This window comes from Atta cephalotes, assembly GCF_000143395.1.
Source record: "Atta cephalotes unplaced genomic scaffold scaffold00010, whole genome shotgun sequence".
NCBI classification, from domain to species: domain Eukaryota; kingdom Metazoa; phylum Arthropoda; class Insecta; order Hymenoptera; family Formicidae; genus Atta; species Atta cephalotes.
This window is the reverse complement of record NW_012130074.1, coordinates 3105819-3120970: the sequence shown is the minus strand read 5'-3', so window position 1 is coordinate 3120970 and position 15152 is coordinate 3105819. Positions and strand designations below refer to the sequence as shown.

The window sequence follows — 15152 nt, the reverse complement described above, 5'->3', positions numbered from 1 at the left end:
TATATATATATACACACACACACACACACACACACACACTATACACACACACACACACACACACACACACACACACACACACACACACACACACACATATATTAATACTCGTTTACTAATAAATTTATCATAATATAATATTGATATATTGCAACTGAAAATAGCTTTTTAAAATAAATAAAAAACCTGATATTAATGTATTGCAACAGACAGTAGCTTCTTAAAATAAAGATTTAAATTACATTAATTACATGCAGTCATTGTCTGTATTACGTATACAAACAAAACTATTTTAATATCTCATCATAATCATTTTTATTTATGAATAATCATTGTTATTTATGAAAGTATGTCTTGAAAATTTCAATAATTCTTATGAAGGCTCCCATGTATAATATTGTTTAAGATTTTTTTTGCAAAAGAGCACTACATGATTGTATATGCAATCTATTTTTGAGTTAAGTTTTTATCAGATTAAGATTAGAAAAAATATGCTCTGTATTATTGCATTACTATGAAGTAGAGACAATATAGCAAATTTGAATAATTTTTTTTGGGAAAACCATTTCATTTCCTATTTTTATTGAACCTACTTCTACCCAAAATTATTCAAGTTCTTCAAAATGTAACAATTTTTTTTTGTATTCTGTAATAATCTCCATTCTAAATTAAGAGCTTCCAAATCATATAATGTAACGCAATTAGAAATTGTTTAACGAGAGGAACAATTGATATATGATTTCTGCTTAAAACGATTTATTGGATCAAGTTCTGAAAATGTAATAGATTTAAGGCATTTCGTAATGACATACTAAAATAGATCAAAATGTAATAAAAAAATACACATGTAAAAACGGCAATACTGTCGCTACTGGAATAATTTAGATGCCATGTTTAGAAAGCTGTGCCAATTGTACACGAAGTAATCTCATACTTTATGCAGTTGTATATATGAGCTACATTATTTTTTGTTGTTTCTTCGATCTGTACATATTTGTAATTGTGAGATAAATCTTTTGTATTCGAACAACTTTTAAAGGAATCACGTAAGTGAGGTAAGGATGATAGGATGATATTGCAAATGGCGTCAAAATATGTAGGTTAGTGTCTCTAAAATACAAAGTCCGGCGATCTCGTAGACTTCTTTTTATTAAATCAAAATCCTCTAAAAATGGCGGAATCACTACACAAGTTTTTCACAATTTTTGAAAAGATAATGCAATATATTACTTGTCTTTCATGAACATTTTATTGGAATGTTTTATTACGCAACAGTATGACATTGTATATCCTGTAAAAATAGAGAATTATTGTCATAGTACTTTTATACTCATAAATACTATCCATATTATTATTCTATTTTTTATATTTATAACATTAATTTTTTGTTAGAACGTGATTTTATGCGTATTTTTCTTACCGTACAATTTTGGTATTTTGTATTTTTTATAATACTATAGTATTTTTTATAATACTATAGTATTTTTCTTTATTTACTTACTTATGCTATTTATAACCTCTATCGGACTTATGCCCGTATTCATAGTCAGACCTTGTACTTAAGGATTCCTTAAATTTATCTTCAGATCTACGAATTATTTCATTGGCTACTGAGCATCTAAAGAAAATATAAGGCCTGATTAGGAATACGATCATTTTTCTCTCTTTCATTTTTGCATATTTGCACTTAGTGCAAATGCGATAGAAACGCGTAGATGTGTCCATTTTGAGAGACAGATTGCCAGACTCTGTATTTTAGGGACACTAGTGCAGTTTATTCCTCAGTGGATTCCCTCTCAATTCGACTCAGTTCCACTTTTTCTGTTCGTTCACAAATTGAACCTCTTTCTCTTTAGCCTAGTTTCCGAGGATTTAAACTGGATCAGAATGTAAGAACCAATCTATAATCGAGCATTCCCCTGTCGTTCGACTGTAACAGGGGAATACTTGACTGTAATTGGTTGGTTCTTACATTCAGGGAATCGATTCTATATCTTGAAACGAGGAAGTCGATTCTGTATCTTCAAACAAGTTTACAAAGTGAGCAAATTTACTAGATGTTTGACCAATGAAATTCAAAATCAGTATTCTAATAAATTCGTTCACTTTTGTAATTTTCACCTCGTTTCAAGTTACAGAATTCCGAGGAAAATTATAAAAGTGAGCAACTAATAATTTCATTGGTCAACATCTAGTAAATTTACTCATTTTTTGTAATTTTCTGTATCTTGTTTGAAGATACAGAATCGCTCCTCTGATCCGATTTAAATCCTCGATAAAAACTAGGCCAGTGCATCAGTTTTCCTAGTAATGCTATCAACAAATGCTATCAAAGTTAATCGGCGGATAAAGTAACTGGTGTTGATGAAACTAGCCCTGAATACCGGCTTATGTCTATGGAATTTTGAAATACAGCGTCAAGCCTATTTGATCTTGTCGATGGCCGACAAACGGCTACTGAACGATTTACGTAGCAATGAGCGTCACTTCCTGTGAGGGCGTTAAAAGCGGAAGTGAAATGCCCATCATATCTGGTATCGGCCATCTTGTCTTGGACCTTCCGCTCGCTGTCGTTGTCGTGTAACGAACAATTCTTTCGGTGTTAATCTGGGTCGTAATTCGCTCTCATTTCAAGTGCTTGTCATCTGTACGTTATAGCTTGTAGCCGATAGCTCAGTACCAAGAACCGTCCGTAATTCACGTCCGTAATCTCTCTTCTCTTGTCCGCAAGCAGCGTGAAACTTCGTGGTCTGCTAATGCGTGGCGTTTCAGAGAGCTCTCCGACTCGCGTAATGGCGGAGGATTTGGATGTCGAGGCAATGCTGGAGGCGCCGTACAAGAAAGGGGTAAGCCTTGTTTTTCTGTTAACTTTATACCGATTTCATTTTTTTATTTTCCTTTTTTTCTCTCTATCTCTTTCTCTCATTTGATCTCTGGATCGCCGCCGTTTCCGTCTCGTTCACGCTCGTGCTTCGCATTGTAAGTACTGGATGGCGAGACGTGTCTCCTTTTCTCTCTTTTTTTATTTTTTTTCTAATATGTGCACTCGCTGTCTTATGAGAGAAAGGGAACTTACCACTCTCCTCCATCCCGTTATCTCGCTCTATTATTTTATGTATATTCTCTATTTCTCTGTGTGATATATGGATAGTTTTATATACAAATATATATATATGTAGACAAAGTACGCCCTTGTCTCTGATATACCAACTATTGATCAACACCTCCGTTTTCTGTACTTATAGATGGTACGTTACATGTACCCTCGCGCTCATAGGATGTGCGCCAGCGAGTTCCTTGCACATGAAACTACGAGGTATTAAGAAACAGCAATCATCTAACATCATTCTCTACTTTTTTTTCCTGTCTCTTTCCTTCTTTCTAGTCACTCCGTTTTTTTATATTTTTTTATATTTTTTTCTTACAAAGGTATAAGGTTTCATAAAATTAAAATGGAGATTACACGCGTTGCTGTCGTGGCGGTACACTGTTGAATGGAGGCGATTCCGACAGTAATAATGATAACTCGTGGTAATCCATGGGAAGCTTCATGCTGTTTGTGCACGTGGTAACAACATCGGTACTGTTAGAAAAGAAAAGAATCCCCCAGAGATTTTTGCGCCATAAGCTTACGCGAATAAAAGTTGAATGAATGTGTAAATGAATGAATAAATGCAAGCGTGTGTGATTGAAAATTTGCCAAAGCATATGTACCGAAGGATCTTTGGTCCTAGGCATGAATTTTGTACTTATGAGTTTAAGAATCTATCTCGATATAGGGATTCATGAATTTGTGATTGAACTCATGTTTTAAGCATATCATGCGAGTAAAAAATGGATATAAACGATATAAAGTTGATCTGGTAAAATGCTTGCATTTATTGGATGAATGAAATTATTCTTGCATTTTTTGGTGCAATATAATACTCCTTGAATAACGGAATGTTTTAAAAAGATAAAATTTATCTTATCTTTAAAACATGTTATATAAGAAATAGAAGGATATTTCATGTTTAATAACACTGATAATATTTGGATAATATTTGAAAATAGTTTTAAGAAATTTTTTTTCTATATTCAAGTGGTCTTATATATCTTTATTATATTTTGATTTCTTATGTTTAATATAAATTGTTGTAATTATTTATTTTATTTTTGCATAATTATCTTATGTAAAGATTAAACATTTAATTAAAACATTATCAGACACAAGTAGAGCTTGTTGAGTAAACTTTGCTGGGATTTATAAGTTTAAAATATTTGCAATGTTACTTTCGTTTATTTTCACTAATTCACTATTATGTTACTTATTGCTTGACTTCTCTCCATTTGTACAAAACCTAAAGTATTTTCTTTGTTTTTATTGCAAAGCTGTAAAATGCAAATACGGTCACATTAAAATATCGTTGCCAGATGTTTTGCTAAGGAAAACACGTTTTACTTATGATGAACGAGCTCATTTTACAAAATATCTAAACCTTGCCTATTGTTTTTGTACAATTTGTAATGATAGCAATTTCCCTTCTAGGTAGTGACATCATCAGGTATTACAACACTTAATTGCAGTGCGACAGAAGACACGTCAGGCTTCCGAAATTCTTACCTTGCTCTTAGCGTATTATTCTCTATTAAATCTCTATTTAATGTTCCCAAATTGTTTACAAAGTGCGTATCCATCTTATTAATCAGTTCTGAATCTTTCTGAAGTAGCTTGGATATATGAGTTATATTATATATCTATGTCTACACGTAGAAAATTTCAATTTTTTACAATACAATATGTATAAACAAATGATAAATATTTAATGTGCAGTAATTTGATAACAATGTATTAAAAGTTTTTATGTAATGATATTATGTATCTATGTGTCATTTTTTATAAAATCGGTTTGTCTTTTAAAAATCGGATAGGAACTTTGTAAACATCCTGTTTTATGTTTCGAGTTTGCAAATGATCACGTAAAAGTATAATAAATTGGCTTACAAAATATTTAAAATATTTAAATTAATTTAAGAAAATGTTTCAAGAATTTGCTTATGTTCTCCATCAGAATACTTCGTGTGTGTTCAGGGAAATGTTATTAACATTACATGTCATTCTATCCTTGTTTTATATTTAATGAACGATGGAGATAAAATGATCCAAATAACGCTAATAGCCGAATACAAAGAGTTCCCGAACGCAGCCTTTGTATTATAAATAAAATTAAAATTTTAAATGAATCATTGTCGGGATTGTAAAAGAAGAAAATATCCGTTGCTTATATTCTGTTATGTATTATATTCTGTATGTAATTGTCCTTGAATTACATTTATTACAAAAATGAAAGAAACATTTTCTGGACTCAGCCGGATCGCGGATTTATGCGGGTCAATCTTTTGTTCATGTCAAAAGAAGGGGGAGGGGGGAAAAGAACGGCGGTGTAAAATCGATCCCTGATTAACGAGAGACACACTCCCTAATCGGCAAGTACGCGCTGGTAATCGTAGGCTAGCGATTAGGAGTGCTCGCTCGCATCTCTCGCGTTTACAACCTTTTTGAAATCGTGCTGTCTTTGATGAGGGCTCTCTTTTGCAGAAGAAAAAGGATGTGTGGTTGGCCATTGGTAGTTTAAACACCAAGGCATGCTCAACCCAAGATTGCAATGCTTTCCTAATACCCGATAAAGCGATTGGTAAGTTTGAGCCAGGTGCATGCGACCGTGTCGCATCGCTATGCTCGCCCCGTCTGTCTTTCTCTCTCTCTTTCTCTTTTTTACACGCTCTCTCTCTCTCTCTCTCTCTCTCTCTCTCTCTCTCTTACGCTCGCTTTCTCTTCTCTTCTTGTACCTTCCCCTCCCTCAGCGCTCTCGGAGACCCATAGAGTTCTGGAAATAAAATGAACAGAAAAGATGAGAAAGAGCACGAGAATTGACGCCGACGTCTGTCTCTGTCATCCAGCATAAAAAAAAGCATTGCTTTTCCGCAGCAAGGGAAGGTTGCTACCATAGTACTGACAGGCGATACGAAAAAGAAAACATTAATTCGTAATTCTCGTTAAATTTGACATTTGACAAGAAAACAATAAATATAAATGAGAAAATATAAAGATATATATAATGTTATTATTATATTTATACATATTTATAGTGAAAAAACTGTCATTATGAAATTTACTAACGTTTTACGATTTGCTTTTTGTCCCCTTGTTCGCGCGTCCCTGCCACATCGGCTGGCTGGCATGGCATTCAACTGTTTGCTGTTCGTAGGAGCAGGACTCCTCTTCCAAAGACAAGTCCTCCAAGGAGAATGGGTCTAGTCGCAAATCATCTGGGTGAGTAGAAACTTTTCTTGCATTACTTGGCTATATTAAAAATTAAGTGGAGACTGTAGATGAGGATTTAATTGCACGATCCTTGTATCTAACTTTAAAGTTAAGAAAGACTAGGTAATCCTGCATTAAAGCTTATTTGGAGACCTTGTTAAAAGACGTCGACTTGCTATTTTATTTTTTTCTCTCTGTTTTGAGACTTGGATCACTTTCAAAATGAACGATTTTTTTTTATGAATCAGTACATCTGAATCATAGCATTGACTATATGACGCGTTAGTAATAAAGGGTCAATGATAATAGAATAATATTAATTATGAATAAAAGAACTTCTCAGTTTTCTAATTTATTTGAAAATTTACTTGAATGAGGAACGAAAAAATTTGGGCTGTGAAAAATTATTTCGCTCAATTTTTTAAATATTTTTCTGCGTGTACTTGCAACGCGAAATAATTGTTACGACTAGGTTGTTAAAATTTTCGAAAAGTTTATTGTGACTATTATTTGAATATTATGTCGTTAATCCCGATACACCGTCAGTACACTGTCGATTCAAATTAGAAAATAAAAAAAGGCTATATCATTATTTCCCGCAACGCCTTCATATCTTTACGCCATAATTGAAGCAGTATTAGACACTTGCTTAACAGACCCATCTGAAGATTTATTCTCTTTGTTATAGACCCCATACAATTAGTAAATGCCGGTTAATTTCATAATTCCAAAGGTTAAACCCGATGATGGTAAGTATATAGGAAGAATATCTGTACTACAGATTCTCCTCGCGAAATCGATATGTATCCTTATAACTCTAAATAAAAAAAGATGAAAATCGTATAATAAAATCGTATAAAATTACGAAGTTGCATTATGCTGTCTTAATAATCGAGTTATAGAAAACTCGATATTAAAAAATAATAAAAAAATTCGATAATGTAATTTTCTTTTTACAACTGAATCGAATGCTGTAGAATGCATTTTCCAGCATCTCAGTGTACTCATGTTGTGTTTTACCATTACATATATTTATTTAAATTACTTATTAAAAAAATGTTATATTTTTTTTCTTTGACCGAAGCATTTAATGATATATCCCATACATATAATAATATACTTCTACAAAGATTATAAAATATCGATACAGATGTTAGAGTTCATTAAAGATTAGAATTTTGTATATGTAGGGATTTCCAATAGAATAATTTAAGTCTTCGATCTTGATAATTTTACAATTTTAATGGGGTTTTTTCTTTCTTTTTTCCTTTTTTCCTTTTTTCTTTTTTTCTTTTTTTTTGAGTCTTTTAAATGTTTTAGCTTTGAAATGGAAACCATTCCTTTTAGTTTAATACAAGCTGAGTACATTTAAAAATTAAAATATCTTCAAAACATCTTTAATATACTACATATGTAAAAATATATATGAAATAGCGATTTCATATACGCGTGATTACCTTGATTTCCACATCTTGATACTTAAAAAGTTCACCTTGATTATTTAAAGGAATATTCAATTCATTTTACTTCGAGTGAGCCTTTTTAATTGAAGTATTTTTCTTTCGTAGGAAGAGCAAACATCGTTCGCGTTCACGTTCACGATCCAGAGATCGCGATCGCCGAGACAAAGATCGACGGGATCGCGAGAGAGACAGAGACCGGGATCGCGATCGGGACAGAGATCGCGATCGCGATCGTGACCGTCGGCGCAGATCCAGATCGCGCGAAAGACGGGATCGGGAAAGGGATCGTGACAGCGATCGGGACAGGGACAGGCGAGACAGAGATCGGGATAGAGACAGAAGGAGGAAGAGATCGCTGACACCGCTAACCTTACCTAGAGCCCGACCGCCATTCGGTAAAGGTCACAGCCCATTAGGAATGTAAGTATCTATCTATTATATTTGTAAGACTTTCATACTAATCTAAATAGTAGATTCTAGTAGTAAAATCTAATTAGATTTTTTATTTTTTGTGACGTCGAAATTAAATGAAGAGTGTTACTGTTATGTATCAAAATGTTAATTTATTCTATGAGACTGCTATTCTTTCATATAAAATTAATAAAATTAAAATGTTTAATTTTACTTAAATATTAATTAATTTTTTACGTAATTTTTTTACAACAAAAACTATATACATTTATATAAATTTTAGATTTGTTTCATATAATAAATGTAAAAACAGCAGAATAATTAAATATAAAAGTAAATTTTTTTGTGATTATAGTATAATTCTAGAGTGAAATATAAAAATAAAAATTTAATTTGAATCAATGGGAGATTAATCATAAGTTGTATATTAATAGCGTTTTCTCTTGGGATACACTGAGTATAACCTCGCAACTATACCAGTTGCACGTAAGTGCTGCATCAATGCTGCACTACACAAGTGAACACATACTATGGTGTACTTCATGCTATCGTGTTTAATTCTGCCGGTTGACTTCCATTTTCAAATTTTTAATGTTACACTGGCTCTACACCGTCTCTTTGAGATTGTGTAGCAAAACCCTACTTCGTGCATAAAATTTGCACTACACTTTAGCCACGTTACACTGAATGAATTTGCCTACTACCAGCCAAGAAAACATGTTACACTGTCTGAATGTTGCACTGGTAGGCGATAGTGCAGCCAAGAGAAAACTCTATAAAATTTATGTAATCGCTTAGGAATTAAGCAATATAAGATATTTATTTTTATTTTCTTATGTATAGTCATATACCTTTTAAAATGCATAATTGACTAGACCCAGTCATGGAATTGCAATCTGTGATTTTGGGGGATATATTTATGCTAGATCAATATGAATATTAAATTTGGATTTGTTATTACTGCTTGTTATTATTGCATTTAGTAACAAAAATTAATGTACAACAATATCAAACGTAGAAATTAGAATTAAAAAAATTTTTAATGTACTCTGTCTTTTTAATATTTACTGATTATAACATTTGCCTTTAGAAACGATGAATTGACACCAGAGGAACGAGATGCTCGGACTGTCTTTTGTATGCAGTTAAGTCAACGAATTCGTGCGCGTGATTTAGAAGAATTCTTTTCAAGCGTTGGCAAGGTACAAGATGTCAGACTTATCACATGCAACAAAACTCGAAGATTCAAAGGTATTGCCTATGTGGAATTCAAAGATCCAGAAAGTGTGACACTTGTGAGTATATTAATTGTTATATAATTGGAGATAACAACGTTTCCTGAAGATTTTTCTTATCTTTAGAAAAATATTGTTTTATACTGAATATATTTCCTTAATTTTCATATTACTTTATAGGCTCTTGGTTTGTCTGGTCAAAAGCTTCTTGGAGTGCCTATTGTAGTACAGCATACACAGGCTGAGAAGAATCGTATGGGTAATTCAATGCCAAACCTAATGCCTAAGGGACAAACAGGACCCATGCGATTATATGTAGGATCCTTGCATTTTAATATCACAGAAGATATGCTTCGTGGGATCTTCGAACCATTTGGAAAGATTGACAACATACAGTTGATTATGGATCCTGAAACAGGGCGCAGCAAGGGTTACGGTTTCTTGACTGTAAGCTTTTATAGCATTATACACAAATGTTTCTTATTAAATATATTGTATCAAGATATTTATTTATATAATTGAATTAAGTGATTATAACTAGTTGACATCTTTAAGATCGTTATATTTACATGAAACTCAAGATTATTATTTTTTTTAGTTCAGAAATGCAGACGACGCAAAAAAAGCATTGGAACAACTAAATGGATTCGAGCTCGCTGGTAGACCTATGAAAGTTGGGAATGTAACGGAACGAACTGATCTGATTCAAGGACCTTCTCTACTTGATACTGATGAGTTAGATCGTAGTGGAATTGACCTCGGAGCAACTGGAAGGTACGTAAATAACAAGAAAAATTTAAAGGAAAAATAAATATGCGAATTAAGATCACGTTTCATTAAAAAATGTGAATAATATTATTTTTGCAGATTACAACTGATGTTCAAATTGGCGGAAGGTACCGGTCTGGAAATTCCTCCCGCTGCAGCAAACGCTTTAAATATGGCACCAGTAATGGCGCAGCCGCAACCACCACCTCAAGCTGCGCCTCCCATTGCGACACAGTGTTTCATGTTATCCAACATGTTCGATCCGCAAAAGTAAGTCACATATTTCCTTATATCAAATAAATATTTTCTTTGTACATTGCATATTTGTAGACCTAGTGTTACGTATATCATACTTTCACTAGGGGGAATATATATGCTAAATAAAAAAATGTTATCATAATTCATAGCATATATACAAACAGTGATATGCAAAACAAAATGATAACATGATAAACTTATTGTAAAAACATCTTTTAAAGCAATAGTCTAATTATTACAGATGTAAGACTTAAAATTTTTTTATGAATTTAATCGAATTTCATTTCTTTATTTGAATCCACAGTTTGAATCGAATCGAAAAAAATTTATATAGATCGAATCGAATTAAATCTAATCATTGGAATTAAAAATTAATGAACAATTATTATAAATATCATTTCGTAAGTTGCTGATTACGTGATTTAAATTGATTCTTAATGTTCGAATAAATCCAATTTTCAGCGTCATACTAAGCATCAAATTAAAACTATGTAATTACGCTGACACTGCTTTTCAGTGTCTCGTGATACCTTCAATATTCATCTATGAAAAATAGACTTAATAATACCTTTTACTTCAATAATATGGATATCCTGTTTTAGTTATTAGCGATATATATGATTTTAATACATGTGATTTATATTCGATTCTTTTAAATTTGAAATTTTCGGACAATTTGGATTTGAATCGCAGCGATTCAAATCCGAATCGAATCTGATTCGATTCGATTCATATTCAAATAATTCGTACATCTTTATTAATCATCACATATTAATCTTATTAATTAAACAATTTAATTATATAAACTCTAATAATATTTAAATTAAAAAGTCATTTAATCAATTGTAATATATAATAAATCACATTCCGCAAGATATCCTTGACTTTTAAAGATTTTTTAATTTAAATCTTAATTAAAAAATATTGTTCCTAACTTTAAAAAAATTTTCTTACAGTTATAATTGAAATAAATCAGAAATTGTAATTTGTAACATTATTGTTTCTAGTGAGACGAATCCTAACTGGGCAAAAGAGATCCGCGATGATGTGATTGAGGAATGTAACAAGCACGGTGGCGTTCTGCACGTATATGTGGACCAAGCATCACCACAAGGCAATGTTTACGTAAAGTGCCCGTCAATCGCGACTGCCGTGGCGGCTGTGAACTCGCTGCATGGTCGATGGTTTGCCGGCCGCGTTATAACCGCAGCTTATGTGCCGGTAGTGAATTATCATTCATTATTTCCCGATGCAATGACCGCGTTACAATTATTGGTGCCGAGCGCGCCGCGAAGAGGAATGTGATGATCTTGAACAAGCAAGCGAGCGAGTGAGCAACAATCGTCGTCTACTAATATGTAAAATCCTTGCATAATATTGCGTTCTTCTCTTTTATGTACTCTTGTTGCTGTCTGGTGAAATCGCATTTTTAATCCGTTAATAAGAAAGGATGCATCCTGAACAACAGGTTTCAACGACTGTATGTTGTCATGATTCATGAATTCATTTATTGTAAACGTACGAAGTTCGATTCGTTTCGCAGCAAATGTATTGTTCACATGAGTTTTGATGGTATCATTTGTGATGATCGAAAATTGTACAAACTTGTTTGACATCTTGCATTTGGCTGTTCAGACACATGTGAATTAAAGAATTTATAGACCCCAAAATATTTGATTTTTAAGTCACGTTGTATATATATTTATATTATTTCATATTTTTTTATTTAGTTTCTCCTTGTACGAAGTAATGTAATATGAAACAAATACTGATTGTTCTGATTAATTTTTTTGTATACTGTAATGAATATATATAAAAAAATTACAAAATTAATATTTTTTTTGTTTTGAAAGGGGCACAAATTTTGAAATCAATTTTTTCTTCGCCAAAAAATCTACTTTAAGATATATCGCGAAATAGCTAAATGGTTTGTGACTAAAAAGCACAAGAAAATTAAATTGGATTGTATTAACAATCAATAAAATAACTTTGTTTTTGTATGGGAACAATCGTGTTTGTTTTTTTAGTTACAGACACCTGAGTGTTCATTGACGCGGCGCAATGTTTCATTTTATGTATATCAATGTGTTATATTCGCGATTGAAATAGCATAACGTATTTTTAAATATTTTAATGAGATATTCAGTCGATCGTTCATAATAGTCACTTTGAATGAAGAAGGGAAAAGGGTATGCACCTAATCCTTTTATTCCTGATATAGTTCATGTCTTAAATTTATAATATATAAGACATTTAAATATTAAAGAATAAAAATATCTTGTCAATTTTTTATCGCCTAATTAATTTTATCTAATTTCTATTACTATTTTTTTATTTTATATTCTTCCTAACTTATATTTACAACTTCAATAATTTAATTTCATTAAATTAAAAGAAAAAATATATCTAATTTGAATCTTTCTATTTTCAGTTTATTTAAGAGTATAAAAAATAATTCCCATAATTATGTATTATATATTTATATTTGGGAAGGAAAGGATTAAGGTATGTTTGTAATGATTATAACACAACTTAGAGAATTACTTTAGATACACTTTAGATTTGTTACATTTATACGGAGGCAGAAGCAAAGTGTGTGATAAAAAGGAGGTCTGCAGGTATTAGAAATTTTCTATTCGGATAGTTATTTCGCGATAAAGTACTCTTCTACAATTTATATGATATTAGAATAAGACACGATTAGCATTTTAACAAACAAATGCAGTTGTGTTATGTGATCAATATATATATAAAATATGTAATTCTCACACTATATAAAATTTTACTCTCTTCAACCGGTAAAATACAATAAAATTTTTAGTGTCGAGATATTCTACACCAGTTATTGCACCGAAAAATGGACCAATTAAAGTAGATAAATTTCATTTTTCAAACCGTAGGTAAATTGAGTAATTTACTCTTATATTAAAAAGCGTCGAAGTTGAACATCTAATGAAGTTGTAGAAAATTAAATGATTGATTAAAAAATAAAAATATAAAATTTTGCATAAACTTATTTGCATTTATATAATTATACTTATATACTTCGAATTATTAAACAATTGCGTTGAAATCTAAGATTGTACAAGAAATATCAGAATTTAGATCTTTGATATTTTGAAATAAGATTATTTTCGCAAAATGCAGTTATAAAAATTTATGATTAAATTTATTTATTTTATTTACTACTATTATAATATTTATTATATTATAATAATTGATTATTAAATAATTTATAATATGTTCTTGCTTTTTCTTAATTAAAACAGATAAAATGAGAAAACTGTTTATAGATTTTACAAACTTGCAATTTAGAATAACTATGAAAGTTAAATAATCATCATTATTATGAATCTATACAAAATGTTTCATGTAAAGCAATATAACAATCACAATTTTCGAATCTTACGATAGAAAAGAAAAAATATATATATATATTATAAAGAAGATAATAATTTCATCAATAAATATCTATAAAAGTAGAATAATTTTTTCTATTTTCAATGTATATTATTAGATTTCTTTTTATATGAAATGCTTTGTAATTTGGAATTCAGCTATAGATTATAGAATTTTTATTCGTCATACGTAATGTTTGTAATTGTAGATCGATAAAAAGGCAAATACAAAAATTTCGATTTTTCTCTTGAAGTAGAAGATATGAAAAACAATTTAATATAGAAGATATTAAGATAGAAAATTTATGGTTCATATTTGAAATTCTTCTTATCTGCAGACCTTTACGAGCCGAGCCGTTGAAGAAGGTAACAATTAATCTGTATATAAGTTTTGTAAATTAACTCTATAGTTGTAAACATAAGTGACGTCATTTTTCTGTATTATTGAAATATGATGTATACTTTGATGACCATAAATGAAATAATGTACACTTGAAGGATTTGTTTTAAACTATAAAAACTTTGATTGTATTTCTGATATATATTTCTTTTCATCAATAGTACCCTTTATGATTTGTTTCGTATTTTAAAACAATTTTATTTATCAATTGATATTAGTCAACTGAACAAAGTTATAAAATTACGTAGCATGTATTTATTGCAGAAATCTAATTATTTTACTATTTGGGATCTGTAAACTTATGGATCCTGTAATACATTATTGTATATATATATACACCAGAGAGAAACCTGAGAAAAGAGGACTTTTTTTTTCTATAACCGCAAAATGTCCTTGCGCACTACTACTACTCTCTGAAGAAGTGGATGTTAACTATACAACAATATTTATTTTTTCGTCCCTGATGGAAATAACTCCTTTTGTCTACAAATCGATTGCCTATATGGCTGCGTTCAGAAACGTCGCTCGGATGATTCCGATGCCTCAAAGTCGAATTCATCTGTCCTTATTTAATATTTGATGTAAGTAAGGACAGATAATTCCGAGACATCAGAGATATCCGAGCGACGTTTCCGAACGTAGCTATCTTGTATACAAGATATCTTACAAATAAAAATGTTGTAAAAATGTATAAGCATGAATTTATGTATTTTATACATATTTTATATTAAAAAGATTAGTAAAAGTCTATTTTTTGTATTGTATAATATTATATTTTATTGTATTGTATCTTTTTACTTTGTATTGATTACTTTGTATATTATAATTCTTTCTTTATGTCTTTTTTATTTTAGTATCAAATAAACACACACACACGCACGCACACGCACGCACGCACGCGCGCGCGCGCGCGCG

At 31.0% G+C, this 15152-nt stretch overlaps 1 protein-coding gene across 1 annotated transcript; it reads left to right on the top strand.

Annotated features, from left to right (window-relative positions):
• Positions 1 to 2756: 2756 nt before the first annotated feature.
• LOC105627731 (RNA-binding protein 39) lies at positions 2757 to 11744 on the top strand. The gene is made up of 8 exons (XM_012209010.1): positions 2757 to 2846; positions 6249 to 6313; positions 7873 to 8187; positions 9269 to 9473; positions 9594 to 9860; positions 10012 to 10187; positions 10281 to 10451; positions 11447 to 11744. Exons 1-8 carry the CDS (start codon positions 2757 to 2759, stop codon positions 11742 to 11744), a joined length of 1587 nt encoding a protein of 528 aa, XP_012064400.1.
• The last annotated feature ends 3408 nt before the right edge of the window (positions 11745 to 15152 follow it).

Excerpts from the sequence above, each read along its gene's own strand:
- LOC105627731 (XM_012209010.1), top strand. The coding sequence starts at position 2,757 with ATGCGTGGCGTTTCAGAGAGCTCTCCGACTCGCGTAATGGCGGAGGAT. Across the intron at positions 6,314-7,872 it reads TCTAGTCGCAAATCATCTGG|GAAGAGCAAACATCGTTCGC; the intron begins GTGAGTAGAAAC and ends TTTCTTTCGTAG. Across the intron at positions 10,188-10,280 it reads GACCTCGGAGCAACTGGAAG|ATTACAACTGATGTTCAAAT; the intron begins GTACGTAAATAA and ends TTATTTTTGCAG.